At 33.7% G+C, this 24,144-nt stretch overlaps 2 protein-coding genes across 3 annotated transcripts in view; one reads left to right on the forward strand and one right to left on the reverse strand.

Annotated features, from left to right (window-relative positions):
* Positions 1 to 617: 617 nt before the first annotated feature.
* Positions 618 to 24,144, forward strand: part of LOC149076650 (uncharacterized) — a 164,173-nt gene continuing 140,646 nt past the window's right edge. Inside the window, exon 1 of one of the 2 annotated variants that reach the window (XM_089244267.1) lies at positions 618 to 909. The gene's annotated coding sequence lies outside the window, so the exon portion shown is untranslated. Of the gene's footprint in view, positions 1,063 to 24,144 lie in introns of both variants that reach the window. The other variant, XM_089244266.1, reaches the window with a different exon arrangement.
* On the reverse strand, positions 22,564 to 24,071 carry LOC149076651 (uncharacterized). The gene is made up of 2 exons (XM_089242278.1): positions 22,677 to 24,071; positions 22,564 to 22,575 (listed from the first exon to the last, which is right to left on the reverse strand). The coding sequence occupies exons 1-2, from the start codon at positions 24,069 to 24,071 to the stop codon at positions 22,564 to 22,566; spliced, it is 1,407 nt and encodes a 468-aa protein (XP_089098404.1).

Below are 24,144 nucleotides of genomic sequence, written 5' to 3' on the forward strand. Positions count from 1 at the left end.
TTCAGTCAAAAACGTAGAAAATATTTTTTTTTTCCATTTAATTTTTCTGCTCTCGGGGGGGGGGGGGGTGACAGCCCCTACCTTTAATCCGCCCCTGATAGGGGGGGCCTCCAGATCAGGTTGCGCCTGGGGCCTCCCAAATTCATGATCCGCCACTGCTAGAACCCCTATATATGAAGGTATCTTAGTCTATGCCGGCGGCTGGATGCTCCCTCCAATAATACAAGCTCCATGGTGCTAGCAATAAAATCTGGCTCTGCCCGGGTTTTCCCATTACTGGAAGCGTAAGAAAAATGACAAACTATTGCAAAGGGTAAATATGAATGATGACTGTTCCTGCATAAATGATAATTTTCCTGCTGAAGCTGAATCTGAGCAGTCACAAGTCTAAAACACTTCGAACACCTATGATTAATACATTGAACCTCATTCGTATGTAATGTTAGCTATTCGAATAACTTCTTGTAACATTGTGTTATAGTGTGTGGAAAATGTTTTTATCGGTTTTTTTATTCCCTCTCTCATCCTGCCTTTTTATTTGTCAATACATTTGTGTCATTTTAGATATAAACAGAAAATGATCTTCATTGCCGAAAGTTCTGTATAATTATTATTGCATTGTGATGTAGGTTCTTCTGCCCTAGGAGCCTACACCCATTGATATCCTATGAAGAAATAGAAAGCTGTTCACGTGATTGCCGTTGGCGAATCAAAGTTTACGAGGTTCAAATGGCTCTTACTCTTTGTCTAGCCAAAGATTTCAACGATGTTCTACAATGCAAAAAAAAGAAAAAAAAATGTATCACTTGTGTTTTTTACTTCCTTAATTATTGTTTGTGATAATTGAAATGCGCGCTGATGGAAATTCTGGGTAGGTGACTCTATTAGTCGTCAAAGTGCAGCTTTCAAGTAAGTAGGATGTCCATCACGTGCTACAAACACTCAACCAACCACGGAATTGGCTCTAAATTTTTGAAATGGTTACAAATGATGTTGCATTTGATTCTCATATTTACGTCGTGAAAGTTGCTTTTTGAATTCGAGACTTGAACATGTTGCACGGTAACGTTGTCCTTTTGTAGTTTAAAAGCATATTGTCGCGAGTATTCATTTGTTTTTTGAAACCATGTAATATATTTTGAAAAATCGTTATTCACGAAGCTCATAGCTTCTCAAATTAAATAATACGTTGAAGAATCAGCTGTTTGACATAATTTTTTGAAGAAACGTATAAACGCACTTTCAGCATTGGAGTATTGGGGGGGGGGGAAATTTCCTTTCTATTTGCGACTCTCTTCCTGGAGAACACTTTTGGTCGCCATAATTTTTTATTATAATTTGTGTATTAATCTGTTTATTTAACAATAGTCAAGGTTCTGTAACTATTAGGTGTATGGTATATTGTGAGTTGCAGGTAAAAGATGAAATCTTGATCAACCTGGTCAATGATTGTAAGTGAATTATACTGGAGCAATCTGGAAGGTTTGCATGTAAGCTCTAGTATTCACATAGATAATGTTGAATTAAGCATTAAAGACCTTACATGCCACCAAGGGAAGAATTAAGTGATGACAAACGTTTGTTCTGGTAATGGTTGAAATTGCTTTCACTGTTGGTATAATGTCATATTATTTTTGGTTTATTGAAGCTAAGTGGCAGTCAGGGTTGGCAAGCTGAGCTCAGTCGAGAAAACCCTGGTGAGCTTCGGGTGGAGGGAAGTCACCTACACAAAACCAAAAGGATTTTGCGCAAAAAATCATCCGTGCCCCCACAAATCCCCTTACATTTATCATAAGTAGAATAATTTTTCCTTAGTTTGTGTAAAAGTGTGCAGTTATTGATACTGCAGCTAAATACAATTTCTTTCCATGGGCATTGTCTTTACACGGGCAGCAATGGTCTCTCCGTATTTTTTTTATAAGGTCCAGTTTTTGTGAAAAGGGTCATTAATTTTGTGGAAATTGTAATTAATTTTAATTTAACAAGAAAAATTTAATTTTATTTATTTTAATTTAAATGTTAAATTTAAAGTTTCATTAATTTGTATTTATTGTTTCATTTATTTGTATTTTGTGAAAGGTCCATTTTTCAGACACGGAATGTTCTGAGGGATATGTAAAATGAATCTTAAATTTATGCTGGACAGATTGCTGTACAGGTCTATCTATAAAAACAGTCAAGGTTTTATTGCTAGGAAGTGGGTTTTGTTAAAACTATTTGTTAGCCTAGAAAATTCCACATGTATAGTACAGTGCAACCTCGATAAGGGTGGATTCACATCTATATACAGACACTCCGTATTCTAGTCTATAAGGTTTTCGCGGCCATCATTTGATAAAAATTGTTTTTTCGGGTTCGAAGACCGTCGTCCGTTTGAGTTTGTTCTCAACGTTTCCCCAACACTAGTGGTTGGCATCATCAGGAGAATTGATAAACTGGATCAAAGTCAAGTTTTCCGTATTCTGTCTGACACTGCAAATATCAGGGTTGGTAAGAAAACCTTTTTTTTGGTTTGAACCAGGTTTTTTTTGTTTTAAATTGTATTAACATTAAAAACAATTAAATTTCTGAAAAACCATTGAAACTTCTAATAATTAATTAAATTAAAATGTTTATTAATGGTAATTAACACTATTCCCATATTAATAAATATTTCTTACATTTTAACAAAAACCAACTTTTGAAATTTAATTATTTTTTGCTCAACTCAATGGACTACTGTGCATTTGAAAATTCTTTTGATGTTATTATTAATCATATATATATACATATATATAGAGATGTTTTCTCCAGTTACTTTCAGTATGCTTAATTAGAAAGCTATTTTTCAAAAATTATAATAAAAATTAGGTGAATATAATATAAGCATAAACAATGCAGATTAATTAGCAATGATTTACGATATACAGGGTGATTATAACTAAGGTTCTGATTTCAAAACACTGTAAAAAAAAAAGAACAATTGTCAAAATGACTTGAAAATTGACATGAATATTCCTGAAAAAATGTTATTTTATTTGGTAAAGCAGAATGGAAAAAGCCAGCCATGGCAAAATAACTTAATTATAGCATTGCACTATTTCATAATTCATGGAAACATCACAAGAAACAAAGTAATTGAACAAATAACTACAACTTACTTAAGAAATGTTAAATATGTTGTCCACCATGTTCTGGCCATGAGCTTGAAAGCACAAAAATTCTTGTTCAACAACAGATCAGAGTATGCCATGGTTTTGATGTAGATGTGCTTGCAATTCAGCTTTATTAAATCAAAACGGAACTTCTAACATATAGGGGATGTGCTGGAGATTGCAATTCACCATAGTTTGCAATCTGACCACTCTTTGACATTTTGAGGTACCCCACACAGCCAGACTTAGCAAGGGTTAAGGTGCATCCTGTCAAAATGGGTCTTCCGCTTTGCTGGTATTGCAATGTGCATCTTGAAAGTTCTATCCACGCACTGTTGAAGTGCCAAAATGATGTGGTTGCACAAAATAGATTAAACTGCTGGCCAAGTACAGCATAATCTACTTGCACATTTTGCACTACTTGCACTTTTTTTTTGCTTCAGGAGTATCCATGTAAATTTTCAAGTCATTCTGACAAGTAGTTTTTATTGAATAGTTTTGGAATCAAAACTTCAAATTATATTAACCCTGTATATAGCTGATTATTTTTCATAAATCTGTTGTTATACAGTTGAACCTTGATTAGCCGAGCTTACCATGAAAGTATAAAAAAACAACTATCGAATATTAAGACTGGGTGATATACAGTAGGAGATGTGCTATTTCTTATGGGAAAGAAAATGAAAATGTATGTGAGGTAGTGTAACTACTAGTACTCTAGTCTTTGTCGTTTAAGGACAGCTGGTGTCTATTGAATTATAGGACCACCTGCCATAGCATGATGGTGTCACTACTGTTGCTGCTTCTTTGTGAAGGGAAAAAGAAACCTGTGAGATAATACGCCACTACATTTAGATGTGTGATGCAATCCTTAAGGCCCCTTTACACGTACAATCTTTCCCGTATGCCCGGAGCGGGACGTTCTTGCGCGAAGGATTGGAGGGCGGTTGGGAACGCGCCGATCAAGAGCACATTGTTAAAAAGAGACACATTCTTGTGTGCTCTCTCTCCTGCGTGAAAGAAGGCCCCGTTCAGAATTGTGTGTGTAGAGGGAAGCATGTGGCAAAATTTATACGCTTTTATGTGGCGCGTGGAAGCACAAAACTTCACATCCCTGGCCAAAGTTTTTTCCATGTTGGCAGATTGAAATCCGCTGACGTTTGCATGGAAAAAATATAGATTTCAAAAGCTAATTTTATATATATATATTACTACTTGGATTATTCGGTTTTAAAAATAATTTCAATAATTATTAATTGAAATTACTGTTACAAATTTATGGTAATTTTTTATGCAATTGATAAGAAATTAAGAACTAAAATTTCTATGATTTTTAATTTCAAATTTTTGTTTTGATTCGATTTTCATTTGTTGGTTCAACTTTAATTGCTGTAATTAGCTCTTAACTACATTTTCTGAATTTAATTGTTTATATACTTAATATTATAATTTTACCAAAACAACTTCCATCAATTATTGACTCGGTGTGTAGCCGATGTTTTTTTTAATAATACCAGCCAGAAAAATAGATGAAAATTATTACATTGAAACCTCGCTACAACGATTCTCGATATAACGATAAGTCCTTCAACAACGATATGTCTTCAAATCTTTTTTGGAAATGTCTATATTCTAATGTTGAACTGCTGCCTCCCGATATAACGATAATCCCTCTACAACAATATTTTTCTTGGTCCGCTGAGTATCGTTATATCGAGGTTTCACTGCATTTTTTGAAATTATGGTGTTATTTTGTAGGGCTTTATTTCAGATATTAATAAATTCTTGATAAATTTCTCTCTGTTATATTCATATCCTTAAAAAATCATTTCAATTTAATGTTGTCGAGCATAAGCAGTTCATAACAATACAAAAATTACAACAAATAAATTGAAGCATAATTTTTTCAAATTTTTAACAACTCTATACATGTATTCTTATCCTAAAACATTGTGTTGACAAACGTTGTGTCATGCTATGACAGCAATAAAATTAAAATTGCGAAAAGCAATACATTGTTAGTTGGATATCTTTCATGATATTGGATGGTTTTTTGGTTTTAAATGAAATCGGCGATAATCTTATAGCATGAAACATCCCTTTTACTTGGTATTTTAAACATCACTTGACCTTGGACATCTTTTGTGATCTTATCATGAAAAAGTACAGTACATTGTCCACTGAACACCTGCTATGAATGCATAGTTGGCAGAATCTAATGAACAGGGTGCTTCTTTTTAAACAGTATCATTGTTAACCTTCAGACATTCAGATAATGGAAGTTTTTTCTTCCTTAGATCCCTTTTATGTTCTTAACCTTTTTAGCAGCGACTTAAAAACATCAACTTTGTGTTTCCCAGATATATTTCTAATTTTAAAAATATGCGTATTGAATAAATTTCTAAATAATAAAATGTTTTTTTTAATTGAAATTTCTGTAGCCAGTGGTAGGCGTCTTAACTGGTCAGTGAACAGGTCAAAAAGGGGCACCAAATTATTGAAAGGCTTTCATCTATTCTGAAATTATCTTTTTTCAATTCTGGATTTTTATTAATTTTGGAATAACTTCTTTCATCAATTCTCGCATTAATTATGCGTACTTACTTCTATCGTTAATTTCAAAATTTGAAACTGATTTTTCTTAAAATGCTTTTTTTGCTATTAAAAAACAATTATTTTCTTTAAAAAAAACTTATAGGTTAAGAGCCCCTGGTTAAACTATTTTAAATTTTTCCCACACCCTGAGCGTAAATGAAAGCTTGCGAAGTTATCAAAATAATAATAGTAATTTAACATATCTATAAATCTCGTATAATAATGTTAGTAGATAACGGAACCAAACCAAAAAGTTCAAAAATTATTACAAAAACCTAATGAATGTAATTGCGGCACTTGAAACTAATTTATCATTTCTTTAAAAAAACAATTCAGGAAGGAAAATCGTCAAATATATAAAAAAAACTTTGAAAAAAAAAAATTGCAATAAATATTATTGCTGAAAAAAATTTACATTGTATACATCTCTTTTTTTAGAATGATAACGAAGGAGGGAGAAGCAGGAGACGAGGGATTCGCCCCATTTTTGCCTGTAGGTTGGGTTTGCGTTTAGACGTACGATTTTGAGTCCGCGATTGAATACTGGAATGACCAGTTCTTGCGCGCACTCCTAAGCGCACATTTTTTTCGCCTTTACACGCACAGTCTTGAAGACGGTTCTGAAGTTGTTTACAGCTATCGCGTGTGCAAAAGCGTACGTGTTAACTTTACACGTACGCTTTTGCGTACCTATTACACTGTAAAGAGGCCTTTATTCATGAATTTGTTAAAGATAATATAGAGTATCAGAATGTAGCAAAAGGTTTGAAAATGTTGTAAGAATGATAAATTTTCTTGAATGTCATTTTCCAGAGATTCAAACTCTGAAATCGCTTGTAGAACTTACAGTTTTTATACTTGACTGCCATAGTGCCTTTCAGCACAGGTATATCATTCAGGATAATTTTTTTTATACCTTTTATTTCTTAATTTTTGATTTTGTACAATTTTACATAGGTGACATCTTTGAGAATTGTAAAAAACTGAGTAGCATCTGATGTCATTCCCACATGTTATCAGCTGTCCTTTCAATATATCACTAACACCATCAACTGCTCCTTTTCCATGGTTTGCTTCAAGAAAATTCCAAGTAAACCACTTGAAATATTTTGAGACATATTTGTCTAATAAGTAAAAATTTTTCTTTTGTTTGTATTGAGTACAAGATCCATCAGAAAAAAAGTGAACCACATTTATTTCATATTCTTCTTTCATCACTTTCAAAAATCGGTTTTAAACGAGTCCAAATAGATGGTCCATGCTCCAAATTCGGTGACAATGAGCAGAACGAAATTGACTTCTCACATTTCGCAACATACAGCACTCAGGTATGAAGACATACTTGATTTCTTGACCCACCGAAATGATGACTTTACACTCTATCAGATAATTTGCAATTATGATTTTCACTGAAATACACATGAAGAACAGCATGTTTTTGTATGTTTCTAATGCACATTTGGTAAGCCCTATATTGGTGTTTGATATTGAAACTGTATTTCTTGAACAATGTCATTTCTTTTTGGAAAACAATGATTAAGTCTGTTAGGTTCCACAATCTCTGCTCTTTTGTTATTTTTGTAACGTTTCATTTTACCATTCTTTTCTATTTTTTCTTGTTTGCGCTACCATTCTTCACACTGTACAGTGCTATTCTCATCCAGCGATTTAGAAATTGCATTTATAGATACCATCTTGTCATGACAATTCAAACATTTGCCATACATACAGGATTTAGACTCTCTGCTGCATGTGATATCATCAACTATGGTTTCAGGAGATGTTGTTTGGATTTATCTCAGTTTATATAGTGCAATCAATTTATATTTTAACCCTTTGAAGGGCGCGACATCAAAATATGAAAAATATAAAAAAATGACGATGTACCGATGCATATGGGTGTACATATTACGTTTTTCAAAAAAGTGAAAAAAAAATCGCATTTTTATTTATATATGAGGTGGGATACCGTTTGTCCCACCGCGCACTTAGCGCTTATCAGCGCGGTGAAAATGCTTGGCAGGGAAAGCATTACTGAGGCGCATTTACAATAGTGCTTATTTCATTTTATTAGCCAAGAAAAGATTAGAATAGTTAAAGGATGTCATAATATAGAGAAATACTTCTAAATTGTATTTTAAATGTTAATGGAAGACAGTCTCAAATAATGACGTGCTAAGTACAAAATTCTATAGCAATCTCCCTGACAAATGACTCAATAAGGGTCACACTTTATAGTTTGTCAAAGTTGGGGTCACCTTTCTTTAGCTGAACCGAATTATCATTCAGGTGTAGGTGGACCAACATCCAGGTGAATCTTTTCACTGGCATTAGTTTGCTTATGAAACTATCAGCCAGAATTGGATTTGTTGACCAGTAGTCTCTGTAGATAGGGAGTTTTTTTATGCCCATAGCTAAATTTATGGCTAAAAAGCATAGAAACTCGTCTTTAGAACTGGATCAAACCTCTTTCCTTCTTGGGTTACACAAAGATTTGTTTGGAAAACGATATGCTCAATCAGGGCTGATGACAAAAAAAATATCGCAATAGGAGATTGTTCTTCCAGTTCCAAAATCTCATCACCTGGCCCAGTCCTTTTTCTGAATTCTGGAATAGTGTTGTGTCGTGGGGTTTTACTCAAGTTATTATATCTATTGTTGATGGTCCCGGAGTCGATGTTTCATCAACAATAGATTCTTCTACGATAGTCAATTCTTCATCCCGATACGCGAAATTCTTCCCATTCTTGCATTTCATCATCAAGTTCAATTGAGGATTCTGGATCCAATGGTATTCTTCAATCAAAGCAAGAGCTTCAGCAGCTGTTAGTCCTTTTCGAGGCATTTTGAATTTTCTTCTACTTTATAGAGGGGACCATTCTCTGTACTAAAGAAGAGACACAAATACAAAAAAAATTTCCAGACGCGACAGTATCATGTTACAAAACACTCATTCCAAAGAGATTTCCCAAGGGTGAGGAAATTGGTGCTGCACTCTGTAGGGAGGATGCTGTAGACGCGCGGTGGGACTACATGTATCCCACCCTTTTTCTTCAGCAAATACGTTCTGAAAAAATCTTGTGGATTCAAAAATTACGTCCAAGACAAAATTCATAATACCATACATTGAATTTGTATCATTTCACCTAGTTGGTGATGCAAAATTTTGTAAAAATCTGCAATCACTTTTTTCATAGTGTCAGCAAAAATATTTGACAAAAAAGAACTACCATCAGTAATATGAAAAAAAGATTGTGGACAACTGGAGCCATCTCCTGATAACTTTTGGAATTATAAACTATATTTTAATTCGATTTACAGCAAAAAATTCCTATTTTTCGTGGAGTTATGAATTTTTGAAAAAGGTGGGATAAAGGGGTTCCCACCGCCCTTCAAAGGGTTAAATTACTGTGCTGCCAACATAAGCATGTGTTTCCCTGTTTCCAACTTTCTTTTACTTCAAAATTTTTTGTTCAAATTGAATGGTAATTTTATGTTGGTATAAATTTTGTGTTTGTCTCTCACATTAGTGATCCAGAGTATATCTAGTGAGACTTGGGGGTGGGGGGGAGTTAGAGCCAGGAAACAAAAATAATTTTATAGGGAAATAATTATGTCCCTTTAAAATGCAGAATGTATTGCCATATTGTCATATAACAACCTTTATTCATACTGAAATGCCCCTTATGCGAAATCTCCCTGGATCTGTGCCTGGCAGTGATTTTGACGATCTGTACTATTTAATTTTTGTATTTAACTTAAAATATGATGGGGGGGGGGGAAATGTGGTAAAGGGTTTAAATTGAATAGATAACTTATTAAATTTAACTCAAAACTTCAAAACCTCTTAACTAAGAATACTTTACTTTAAATCATAGTTTCCATTCTGTTGCGTTGGTCGAGTTTTTGGAAGACTTAACAGAGTGGACAAATCAGCCTAAATTTTATTTTTTCATTATAAATTTAAATGATTTGTGAAAACTTTTATTATATTTTGAAGTATATTTCCATGTGCTATCACTAGATGCTGATATAGATATCTTAATTATTTATGATAATAATGTAACAGAGTGGACATCTGACAGAAAAATCGGGTACTAAAGACTGAATATTAAGTCATTTTGCAAAAGTCAAATCCAAAATTGTTCATCACGCATTTAAATTAAACCATTCAATGAGCTCAAAAGTGTTATCAGATTTAATCTGGTATAAAAATATATTTCCCAAATGACCGTAACAGAGTGGACATTTTAAAATGGGAAAAACTTCGGGACATGAACAAAAAAATAGTTTTTCATAAGAAAAAAATTTTTTTTTTCAAAATGTTATTGCCAATTTTATTAATCTATGGCACATATATAAAATGTGATTCAAAGTTTTCTAAAAAAAAATTCTAGGTTTGCACCAAGTCTCTTTGTTTAACACTTCTTTGAAGCTGGGACAGCCAGATTTTAACGTTTTGTTACAATGATTTTTAAAAAAAATTATATACCTGAAACAAATTAAGAAACACTGCATGCCAGAGAATTCAATGAACTAAAAAAAAATTAAAATTACCACTAGAGTGCTCTGAAATTTTGTAAAAAAAATTGCAAAGTCTTGGAAACAGTTTGTATACTTTCTTGGGGATGACCCATATATATAACAGATAAGTGTTTAAAAAGTTTATTACATCATATGTAATGTTCATTTTTGTTATTAAATTATCTAGATAATCACTGATATTTAAAATCATACTCTTATTGTGCATATACATTGAAATATATCTAGTGATCAAAATCTAGGACTAAAATGTCATTTAATTTGGCAGTGCTAGCTTGTACATGAAGCTTAAGAAACTCCTGTAACTCATCCTTAGTCAAAATTAGTTATTTAAACGTGCTTAGTTATTAAACTTAGTTAATTTAAATGTGCTTTGGGTATTAAGTCCTGTCAGTTCTGCTTTGGTTGGTAAAACTCTGAATTTATACATCCGGAGTTAAGAAATTTTTAGTTTGAAATAAATGAGTTTAATTAGTGTATTATAACAGATGCTGCATGAGTTTTTATATGGAATAAAATTTTGGGCAGATCAGAAAATTTAAAATATCAAAATAGATTCTCAGTAATTATAATTCCAAATATAAAAACCTTTCATCTACATATGTGTTTTGTTATTTAACATATCAGGTTAAAAAATTATTTCGCAACATGACTATACATTTTTGACTGTTATAATACTGATTTAGTTTATGAAATCAAAAACCTAACCCTGATGCCCACACACCCTGATGCCCACACACCCTGATGCTTATACACATTTTGAATAAGCAGCTCTATCCTGTTCAGCAAATTGAACACAGGTATAGTCCTCAGATCACGAGAAGAGTAACACGAACACCCCCCCCCCTCTAGACAGGGTCCATTTCTGCGTGGGATAAGGATAAAAATTATCCGGGTTGCCAGTAAAGACTGTCTTGGTGCAAATCTTTGTATGCGGGTATTCTTCACGCTTCAGTGAACTCCGTCAGTCTTCACGCTTGAGTGATCTGCACTTTTTGTGTTGGCGTTTGTTAAAACATGTACTCGAAAATTGTTATAAATTCAAATCAAATCAATTTATTCATTCACAACATACAGAGATTTAGAATAGTTTAAACAAAGTAAAACATTTATCATCCAGAGGCTGTGATGCCTGTACGGATGATTGAAAATTTACATGATAATTAATGAGTAGAATATATAAAACATACAACATAAACAGAAACATTAAAAAAAAAAAGACAGATATGCAACATAAGAGACAAAATTATCACTGTCAAATAAAAAAATACGTAAAGATAAAAAAAAAAAAATCAAGAACGAAAAAACATACACAACACAAAAAAAGACAAAGTTCTTAATGCATGGCAAGAAATGTAAAATACAACAAAACTGTCGAGGATCGACCACTTTCATGGTTCGTAACTATCAGTGAAAACAACTACAAAAACTGATCCAGAGTCAAAAACTGAATGGGAGCAATGTATATTTATTCATTCTAAAAACAGGTATATATACACAAGGCTTGTGGGAAGAAAATAATGCCACTCTTGTGACGTAAAACTAAATTTGCATGAATCGACGGAAAAACACCAGCATCTGTCCTCCGTTTTTAGTCTATTCTTTCACATAAGACAAAAATATTGCGACAAAAGTCCTTAATTTTTTCAATAGAAATACATTTAGTAAGTATATTGGCTAAGTTTTGCTTACCGGCGATGTGAATTAAATTGAATTCACCTCGATTCAATTCATCTTTGACAAAAAAATATCTAGTATTCACATGTTTTGTTTGTCTATTTTCAATAAAATTTTTTGCAAAATAAATACCACTCTTACTGCCACAATATACGCCATGTTTTTCAAAGTTAATTTTCAGGTTTACACATTCACACAGTATTCGTGACAACCAGATAAGCTCCTTAACAACCTCAGAAAGAGCTATAAATTCAGCTTCCATGCTCGAAAGCGCTACAGCATTTTGTTTTGATGATAACAAAGAAAAAGGAATACCACCAATCAAAACCACGAATCCACTGACACATTTTCTGTCATCACGGTCAGATGACCATCTACATAAACTGTAATATCAAAAATTTTAGCAAGAGACAAATTTATAGCATAGTCTTTCGTATATATTGAAACATATTGAAAAACTTCATATAACAATTTTAAATGTTTTTCAGATGGAGAAATACAATACTTAGATAAAAGTGATACTGCAAACATTATATCGGGCCTAGTCCTTGTTGCCAAAAATAAAAGATTTCCGATTAGTGATCTATATAATGCATTATCAATAATTTCATTTTTATCACATTTTTCAACAACAATACCAATTTATATCGGAGTCATAATTTTGGCATTAACTAGAATACCATTAAACACCTCACACAATTTCTCTATATAACCTTTTTGATGCGTTAATACTTCATTATTTCTCGTTTCAAACTCTACGCCTAGAAATTTTTCGATCGGCCAAAAACCTTAATATCAAACTTGGATCTTATTTTTCCGATCGCTAAATTTATTAAATCACGATCAGGCGCAAAAATCGCAAGATCGTCTACATATACCAGTACGATTACATTCCAGTTTAAATGGTACACGCAATTGCAGCTTGACAGTTTTTCAAATTTGAGTTCTAAAAGAACTGTGTGTAGCCTATGAAACCATTCACGACCTGCTTGATGCAGCCCGTATAAAGCTTTTTTCAATTTCTTTACAAAATGTTCTTTACCCTGTTCCACAAAACCTTGGGGTTGTTCTAGGTAAATGTTTTCCGATAGGTTTGCATAAAGATAAGCACATTTAATATCGGCATGCACATGTCTCCAATTTTTCAATATTACCAAAATGATGTAAAATAATCTCACTAAAGTAAAACACACAACTGGCGAAAATGTGTCAAAATAGTCTATACCTTTAATCTGCTTGAAACCTTTGGCGACAAGTCGTGCTTTGTATCTTTTTATTTTCCCTTGACAGTCAGTTTTTACGCTATAAACCCATTTACTGTCTAAGATTTTCTTCGCTTGATCTCTAGGAATTAGATCATACACATCACAGGATTTAAGGGTTTCTAGTTCTTCATTCATTGCTTCAAACCATTTCGCATTATCCGGTCCATTTTTCGCATCGTCAAATGATAATGGAATTTTCACATCTGCGCAATGAGCTTCAGTTTCGTCCTCATTTACTATTTCAGTTTCAGATTCTAGATCGCTAACCACATTTTCATTACGATCGTCAGTTTTTCCTGAAAAATCAAAATGTTCAGGTTCAAAATTTAGAGAATTACTTTCACAATATTGCTTAATCTCATTTAAGCTTCTTAGTCTAACATTTGGCTCAGGGTAATAGTAAACGTCCTTTCTCCCTGCGGATTTTCCAGTTTTTCGGGTCATTATTTTTCGCACCCATTTAATTTTCACTGGATGAAGATCAAACAAGTCCATGTTCGAGTTTTCATCATCACATGTTTCATTTACATTTTTAATGTGTACTTCATTTGCCGAGTTTCCAGTCTTGTATTTGAATTTATTTTCATCAAATCTTACATGTTTGGTTTCTATCACTCTGCATGCGCTAGGTTCCCAAATTCTGTATCCCTTCGTTCTCCGGGCATAACCAACCAGATATCCTATTTTCGCTGTTAGGTCTAATTTTCCCCTTCTTTGTTTTGGGACATGCATATACGCTATGCACCCGATTCTCTTGAAATGTTTGACAGAAAAACGTCTATTCAACCAGACATTCACGGGGGCTTTTCCGTCTAGACTACTGTGCGGAAAACGATTCTTCAGATAATTTTGTGTATGCACAAATTCAGCCCACAAAAATTTCGGCAACTCTGTTTTGTACAGAAAAGTCCGAACACCTTCCATGATTGTTCTATTAAATCTTTCTGCAACTCCGTTCATTTCCGGAGAGTAAATGTTCGTTCGCTCAATCCTGATACCTTGCTCTTTTAAGTGCTTTTCAAAATAATCGGCTGTAAATTCTAAACCGTTATCACTACGAATCAATTTTATTTTCTTTCCATGCAGTCTTTCAGCTTCAGCTTGAAAATCTTTAAAACGCTCAAAAGCTTCATTTTTGTGTTTCATAAAATACACTGTTCCGTATCTAGAATAATCATCAATTATACTAAGAAAATATCTGGAACCACCTAACGACTGCACTGGGGCTGGTCCCCACGCATCTACATGCAAAAGTTCAAGCACATCATTTGTTACAATCCTGTTTATGCTTTTAAATCTTTCTCTCGTCGATTTTGCTAAGTTACAAGCTTCACAAAATTCAAACTCGCCACTCAGATTTTTGATACCATAGCTAAAATTTTCTTTCGAAAATTGTTTCAAAACCCTAGAGTTTTGATGACCATATTTACAGTGCCATAACATTAAATCATTTCTTTTAGCTATATAGCTTTCTGATATTGAGTCTGCATTTCCCGCAGTCAAAATATATAAATTATCTTTTGAAGGTATTTCTAGAAAAAATCTGCCATTTGACTTTCTGATCACTGCTTTACCATTCCTTATAAAAAGCGAATAACCAGCTTTGTCAATTAATCTATCAGAAATCAAGTTCCTAGTCACATTTGGGGCATACAAAACATTTTTGAGCAGTAAAATTTCTTTACCTTTACGTTGATGAACCTCCAGCTTGATATCTCCTCGCCCACATATCTCTGTTGTTCCCTCTGCAATTGTAGCCTTTGAATTTTTGAGATCCATAAAATTTTGGAACAATGTCTTGTTATTGCAGAAATGATCAGTTGCTGCTGTATCAACCGCAAATTCTACAGTGTTTGAGTCGATCGATAATGCACTAGCTAGAAATGAAGTTGCACTAGAACCAGTAGTACGATTCGATTCTTGAGGTTCACCGGCTTGCCGAGGTCTCATCTTGAATTCACTCCCCCGTCTTGACGCTTTCCACCGTTTTCCCGACTGTTGACAATGTCTTATAAAATGTCCTGGTTTACCACATCCAAAACAGGTTAATCTGAATTTCCGATTTTCCATCGGGAATACTGTCTGCGAAGAGTCACTCGGAATATCTTGATTTCCACGATGTTGAAGACAATCGTACTCCGATATTAATGCTTTGCGTACGTTTTCGGATGTAAAGTCCTTATCCGATAGTTGATACACTTGTATTATGACGTTGTCGTATTTTTCTGGCAAGTTGGATAACATTTGATACGCAATTTCGTCATCTGCTACAATCTTGCCCGCCGATTCCAATTCTTTAGCAGCTCTCATAAGGCGACCCAAGAAAACAGACATGCTTTCGTCAGATTTCAGTCTACAGTTCATGAATTCAGTTCGTAGAGTGGCAATTCTAGCACAGGTCGTTGGAGCAAAAGCACCACACAAAATGTCCCAGGCATCTTTAGCTGTTGTGGCTTCACTCACCAAGTTCTTTAAATCATCGTCAATGAGGAGACATATCGTTGACAATGCTTTTGAGTCCCGTTTTCTCCATACTCTGAGTTCTTTTTCATTTTCTTGAGGCTTGAGCTCGGATCCATCCACAAGGGCAAACACGTCATAGTTCATGAGAAGCATCTTCATGTTGAATTTCCATTCCTTGAAATTATCACGATTTAATCTTCGAAATTTGAACACACTCGTTTCTTCCGCCGATGCCATTCACTTTCCAAGGTCAGCTTTGCTTCCGAGAAGTAAACGATTTTCGAAAAAACAGAGTTTTCACATTTACAAGTTAAGTACAGATTACTTTAGTACTTCCTAACCACGCTCTGCTACCAATTTGTCGAGGATCGACCACTTTCATGGTTCGTAACTATCAGTGAAAACAACTACAAAAACTGAATGGGAGCAATGTATATTTATTCATTCTAAAAACAGGTATATACACAAGGCTTGTGGGAAGAAAATAACGCCACTCTTGTGACGTAAAACTAAATTTGCATGAATCGACGAAAAAACACCAACACCATTATAGATAAAAAATATATAAGGAAAAAAAAATGAAACTCGCACATACATAGACAAACACGAACAATTTTTTTTTAATTGAAAAAATACAAATAATTAAAGTGGCAAAGCTAAATTGAATAAATTTTATTGCTCCTTGTAAAGGTCAAAATAAGAGTCTACATCGGCTATTGAAATTAATAATTTGAATAATGATTTTTCAAATGCAGTGTGTGTGGGTATATTTTGTATTTCTAGTGGTAGTGAATTATATAATTTCGGAGCTAAATAATAAAAATGTTTATTAAAAATTTCTTTCCTAAAAGTAGGAATACTGTAAATCATATGAGGTCTTTGTTCGGAAACATCATCTTTTATACTGCATAAGTCTTTATTACAATTTAAGAACAGAAAAATACGAAAAAGAGCATTATGGCATAAAGGAAGTAGATTAAGATTTCTAAAAATTATAGAAGAATGAGATTGACCCAGATTCATAATTTTGAAAACTTTTGTTTTGTATTGAAAATAAAGGCAATAAATTAGTTTTATAATCACCACCCCATATAATTACACCATAATTTATAAGTGAATAATACCAAGCATAGTAAAGGTCTTTTAAGAAAATAGTGGAAACTTTCTTACTTATATAATAAAAATTATATAAAACAAAACGAAGTTTTTTAAGTAGTTCATGAACATGAGATTTCCATTTTAAATTGCTGTCTACATTTAAACCCAAGTATTTAATACTATTTACTTCTTGAATTGCATTGCAATGACAATGAGGTTGAAAATCACAAGCGAGGGTATGAAATTTTAGATTAAGATGTAAATCAGACTGCATAAGATTGAAATTAACGTATTTTGTCTTCTGTAAATTTAATTTTAAATCATTAGCATAGAATCATTTTTGAATTAATATTAGATCGTGGGTAATATGATTCTTAAGGCTGTCAAGATCATCACATGAATACATTAAAACAGAATCATCGGCATAAGTGATCATGGAATCGTCAAATTCTAAATTACAAAGATCATTAATGAAAATCAGAAAAAGTAAAGGACCCAATATAGGTCCTTGTGGAACTCCTGTATTTATATGGACATAATTACTAAAATTATCCTGTATTTTGACTCTTTGTTCTCTATTATATAAATATGAAAACCAATTTAAAATATGACCCAGAATACCAGCTGAATTGAGTTTTTGAATGAAAATATAATGGTTCACATTGTCAAAAGCCTTTGAAATATCTAAAACTATTGCAACAGTAAATTTGTTCTTGTCAATGCCATTATAAATAAATTTCGAAAAGACCAAAAGGGCATTTTCTACACCTCTTCCTTTTAGAAAACCAAATTGGTTTTTAGCAAAAAAATTCACAGAATACAAAAAATTATATTTTAGTTGAAAGAATTTTTCAATAAGTTTAAAAAAAAATCGGTACAATTGAGATAGGCCTATAACTCAGCAGGGAATTTTTATCACCAGCTTTAAAAACAGGAGTAATCGTGGCTCGTTTCAGTGACTCAGGAAATACAGCAAGTTGAAATGAGGTATTTATGAACTTTGTGATAAATGCGACATTATTTGCAGTAAACTCTTTAATCAAGTAAATATTAATTCCATCATAATCATATGAATTAGTTTTAGAAAAAGAATTTAAAGTGCTATGTACCTCAAGATCGACTACATCAAAAAAGGCAAAGGAATTTATGGTAGGCGTGAGGTATTTTTTTAAATCATCATTGTTACCAAATAAAGACATATTGTGGTTTATATGATCAAAGTGGGTGTTGAATTGATTTGCAAGTTCTAGAGTATCAGTAGAATCTGGCAACACAATAGCTTTATTTTGTTTTTTTCACAATATTGTTAATAAATTCCCATTTCTTTTGATTTGTATCACATTTCATAAACTGTTGTTTGTAATATTCATTTTTTAACTAATTTAATACAGATTTTAAGCTCATTGGCTGTGCATTGATACGCTGTTCTGTAGAATCTGTCAAATGGATATTTCCGAATTTTTTTATACAGTTTTTCTTTTCTACGAACCATACGTAACAATTCGTTTGTCATCCAGTTATTAAATTTATGCGTTCTCCTAGTGCGATATTTGAAATGATTTTTAATAGAATTCAATACAAATGCAAAAGTTTTATATTGCGTATCGATATCAACATTATCCCTCCAATTGTATTTATAACTATTTAGAAAATTAGAAAGCATATTTTTGTCGATTACTGTAAAATACCTACAATCAGAAATTTTTGAGCTTGGAATTGTATCATGGCTCAATTTCATAACTATGGGAAAATGATCACTTAGATTATTAATAATTATTCCAAAAGAAATAGTGGATGGGTTATTTTGTGATTTGAAAAAAATATGATCGATGCAAGTGGATGTATCTCTCACTCTAGTAGGTTTATTTATCAGACAATTAAAACCATATTGGCTTAGACAGTTCAGGTAATCAAGGACGTCAATACTGTTTGTGAAAATGTCTATATTTAAATCCCCAATAATTATAATATCAAAATTAAGGTTGGATAAAACAGATTGGAGCTCATTATTAACTTCAGCTATTGTGAATTGGTGAGAACGATAGATAGATAACACTGCAATATTAAATTCCCTACTGAATAATAGGATACATTCAGCCGTAGTGAAATGAATATCAATCTAATAAAAACCCATATTTTTCCATGCAAAGACTGCGATTCCCCCGACCTGCTATTTTCTCTGCAACAGAAAAACGAGTTGAAATTATCCAACTTATTATACAAGTTCATTTAAACTATTACTATAAATCCAAATTTCAGAAAAAATTAATAAAGATATTTTGTTCAAACAACCTGAAAATTCTGCTAAAAAATGATCATAGTTAGCTCGCAAACTCTGAATATTTGTATGAAATATATTTAAACTATACTTGGTGGATAAAGACGTAAAAAATGCACTTATATCATCCAGACTTGTAATAATTTTATAATCATAATCAGGTTCAGTTATTATATCAGTTAAGAAATCGAAGGTAAATCCTTTTCAGAGTTTATTTGTATGACTCTGGATGATTCATTCTTTCGCAAAAAAATTTTGCCGTCACGTTTCCAACCAAACTTATAGTCATGCTCAGCTTTAAGTTTTCGTACAAGGAAAAACAACTTCAGCTCAGGAGTTCATTGAAATATACCGGGATAGTAGAGAATCGTGAATTGATTTGTGATGCACTTCTTTTTTTATCTTTCAATTTCTTCAACACCTGATCACGCACCAGCGTAGACGAGAATTGAACGATAATCGGTTTAGGTTTGTCTTTATTCATACTAGGCACACGGTGAGCGACCATTATGCTGTTGATCATTTCACATTCAGCCAAATCTCAGATCTTAGATAAGATCTGGGACAGATTCTCATTTTCTGATTCCGGGACATTAGTAATCTCCATGTTAGTACGCCTTGAATATTGCTTCAACTCAGTGATGTCATATTGCAGTTTCCTCATTTCGGATTTGATCTCCATGTTTTCAGTTGCGAGAGTCTCATTCCTTGATTGCAATTCCTCATTTTTGTTTTTAGCTGAATTGTAGAGTCCTTCAGGCCTTTTATGACAGCATTATTGAAATTGATCACTTGCTTGAATTCTTCCAACTTGTTGGTTACGAAGTCCTTGAAATCGGTGTTTTGTTGCATAATCCTCTCCAAGAAATCCGAAATATTCGGGCAATCACTACCGCCAGCAAAAGTATCCTTGGGAGAGGACGTACACGCTACACAAGTCCATTTCTTCTGTTTATCCTGTGACAGTTTACGTATAGCCTTACCGCTGAAACCGCCACATGTAAAATGGAGAATTTGTTGGCACCCGTTACATTTGAGTGAATCGGAAACCTCAACTGAATCCGAGCACGTGTCACACTTCGGCATGATTAAACGATGTAATTAGATGACAGGAGCTTAAACACTTACATAAATTAAATCATCAACAATTACTTGAACCTATTAATAAAGAATTAGCCACCAAACTTCAAGAAAATTACTAAAAATTAAGAAAAATTACGGAGCAACAAGTAAACAACACCTACAGCGTTCGCTGTTGCCACTCCTTTTTGGAAGTAAATTAAATTTTTTAATTTAAAAAAATTTGAATTTTTATTAAATTTAATATTTTGAACTAAAATATTTGATACAGAAAAAAATTCGAAGGGAGTAAATTAATAACTAAATTCCTAAAATAATAAAATAAATAAATTGTTAAATTACTTTAAATTAATAATTTAATTCAAAAGGAGTATTAATATAACAATAATTTATTACTACTGTAAATTTTATGGCATTTTCTTCGGTTTAATTTCTTTACCACAGCAAGAGAATGCCACCTGCCAGCAATTAGCCATTCTTTTGTTTACCTTCTCTTATAACCATATCATCATCTTTTTCCCTTTTTTACTTTCTCCACAAAAGCTGCTCATATGGGCTTGTTCAATAGCTCAGTTAAAAATGTAACCTAAAAATGCTACTACTGTGCATTAATGAGATTCAATCACACAATTGAACTTAAACACGTACTCCTATAGTACTAACTTTATTTTTAAAGGGACAGCCTACTGCTCGTCTCCTTTCCTGGTTAACGACTTATTTCGTAATACAGTCACAGAAAAACGCTCGCTACAATTGGCGTACAAAATAGCCGCCAACTCACATAATTTGATGTATCGGCCTAACATGCCGCCCGGCATTGAAATATTAATTTCAATAAATACGACAATATAAAACTTGAATACATAAACAAAATTCACATATAACTAAAATTCGATGCAGTACAGATATCATATTTGCGAAACAAAAATTAATTATATAAAATACAAATGCACTATATACATACACAAATGTGCTATATTATACAATTATAATTTCAAGGCGGAAACCTAATGATTTTTTTTTTTTCTATCGAGACCCTTCTAATGGCAACAACGCGATTTTACATATTGATCTTTTGAAGATCCCATTCATTGTTTTTACATTTGCAATTCTCACTTTATTATCCCTACCCTGGAAAACCTCCACGACTCTTCCCAAAATCCATTTACAACTTGGGAGGTTTTCTTCTTTCATGACAACCATATCTCCAACATTGATGTTGGGCTTGGAACCTTTCCATTTATTTCGTTGTTGTAAAGTGCTCAAATAATTGTTTTGCCAATGCTTCCAGATTGTTTGCACCAACTTAGATGTACGTTGCCATAAATTCAATCTGGTTTCCTTAACATCAGTCAGTGATGGCTCTACAATGGCAGTGACTGGGCGACCAATGAGGAAATGACCAGGCGTAAGAATATCTAAATCATCTATATCACTAGATAGTGGTGTTAACGGACGTGAATTTAAAATTCCCTCTACTTGATTGACAATAGTTAACAGTTCTTCGTATGTTAGTTTCGAATTCCCAACTACACGTTTCAAATGGTGCTTAAAGGATTTTACCCCGGCCTCCCACAAACCACCAAAGTTGGGTGCTCTGGGAGGTATAAACTGCCACTGAATACCCTCTGCTGATAAATAGTTGACGAGATTGATATTACTCTGCACAATATCGGCATACCAATTTTTCAGAGTTTTATTAGCACTTACGAAGTTTTTTGCATTATCGCTGAACATTTTTTGAGGTTTGCCTCTCCTGGCAACAAATCTTTTCAAGCAAGCGATAAATGCTTCGGATGTCAAATCAGACACTATTTCCAAATGAGTGGCCTTCGTGACCATGCATACAAAAATGCAAATATACACCTTGTGGTAGATCCCCTTTCTCTGGCCCTTATATTTTATCAGAAACGGTCCACAAAAGTCGACACCAGAGCAGTTAAAGGGATAGTTCACAGTGACTCTTTCTTTAGGTAAATCCCCCATGAGTTGTTCTACTGTTACAGGTTTTATCTTGAAACAAGTGATACAGTCATGTACAACCTTACGACACGTATCTCTGCCACGTAATGGCCAAAATTCTCTCCTCAAAGAATACAATAAATTTTGCGGACCAATGTGTAAATATTTTTTATGATGATGCTCAATGATCATTCTAGTGAGCTTATGTTTTGATGGTAATATGATCGGATGTTTTTGGCTATCACTTATTTGACTGTGCCTTAAACGACCACCTACTCGCAAAATATCCTTTTCGTCTAAGTATGGAAGTAAGTTTTTTATCTTGTCTGTTGCCAATTTCCCTTTTCTAAGATTGGATATGTCACCTTTAAACTCTATTTCTTGTGCGCAACGAACTATATATTGCATACTACCTTGAAGTTCCTGATGTGACAAAGGACCCTTTCGCTTATTAAGTGGATTTCTCGAATTATGGATGAACCTGAAAACAAAACTAAGAATGCGAATTAATTTAGCATAATCATTTGTAATGCAAAATAAAGAATCCATGAAAACTTCGTTCAGATTTAGAGTCAAAGTCACATCAGCATATTTCTTGAACTCCGGGATGATCCAACCCAACGCTATTGTTGAGTCGGTATACAGACACACTTTGTCCACTTCCACACGTAGAGAAGATAGCACCTTCTCAACAAGCTTTGAGAGCAGTTCTGCAGCACAAAGTTCAAGACGTGGTAGGGTTACTACTTTTAGAGGTGCAACTCTGGATTTGCTACAAAGAAGCACCACCTTCACGTCACCCACGGCAGTAATAGAACGCACATATATAACAGCCCCGTATGCATCCTTTGACGCGTCTGAAAATGCATGAATTTCTAATTTTTCAGCAATGTCTGATAAGACGAAACGATCAATCTGGAGGTTTGTCAACTTTGTAAGTCCTTCTCGGAATTTTCTCCAGTTTTTCGAGTGTTGAGACGGCAGTTCATCGTCCCAGTCGATTTTCAACAGCCAGAGCTTCTGCAAGTAAATCTTTGCTTGTACTAGAACAGGACCAAGCAAGCCTAACGGATCAAATAATTTTGCGATATCTGTCAACACAGCACGCTTGGTAGGTATGTTGTTACCAGGAGCAACAGTGAAACCAAAAAAATCTTCTTTAGGGTTCCATCTTAAACCCAAAGTTTTCACCGTGTCATTTTCAGGATCCTGAAAGCAATATTCTCGTTCATGAACAGGAACATTGTTCAACAAAGCATTTTCGTTGGAGCACCACTTGTGTAAATCCATGCCTCCACATTTTAACATAGAAATCAGCTGTTGCTGCAATTCAATGGCACTTGTTACATCGTTAGAACCAGTTAGAATATCATCAACATAAAAATCAGTATGAGTTGCGGCAGCAGCAAGAGGATATTTCTTCTGTTCGTCATAAGCTAACTGCCTTAACACCCTAGTGGCTAAATATGGTGCACATTTTGTTCCATATGTTACTGTAAGTAACTTGTACAGTTTGGGTTCATCTAACGGACTTTCTTTCCATAAGATGCATTGTAAGTTGCAATGATCAGGATTGACCCAGATCTGCCTGTACATCTTTTTCACATCGGCAGTGAAAGCGATTTTATGTCTTCTAAATCTTAGCAGTATCGAAAAGATGTCTTCTTGGACCACACCCCCATTTAACAAGCAGTTGTTAAGTGATAACCCATTGGTAGAAGGGGCTGATGCGTCGAAAACTACTCTTAATTTAGTGGTACTGCTATCAGGTTTGTAGACTCCATGGTGAGGCATAACATATTTTATATCCTCATGTCCCTCCATCATCTCCTGCATGTGACCCAAGTCCTCATACTCGGCCATAAAATTTTTGTAAAGAACAGACATTTGGGGATTTTTATCCAATTTTTTCCACAGCCAATTCAGCCTTTGCTCAGCTAATTGCATGGATTCCCCAGGTTCAACATTTTCCTTCATCGGAAGATCAACTATATATTCCCCTCTTTCATTTCTACGATGGGTTTTTACAAAATGATCCTCGCAAAAAAGT

This window comes from Pholcus phalangioides, unplaced genomic scaffold (genome assembly GCF_987345545.1).
Source record: "Pholcus phalangioides strain wild (caught in Gottingen) unplaced genomic scaffold, Ppha-v1.0 ptg000015l_1, whole genome shotgun sequence".
NCBI classification, from domain to species: domain Eukaryota; kingdom Metazoa; phylum Arthropoda; class Arachnida; order Araneae; family Pholcidae; genus Pholcus; species Pholcus phalangioides.

Excerpts from the sequence above, each read along its gene's own strand:
- LOC149076651 (XM_089242278.1), bottom strand. The coding sequence starts at position 24,071 with ATGAAGGAAAATGTTGAACCTGGGGAATCCATGCAATTAGCTGAGCAA.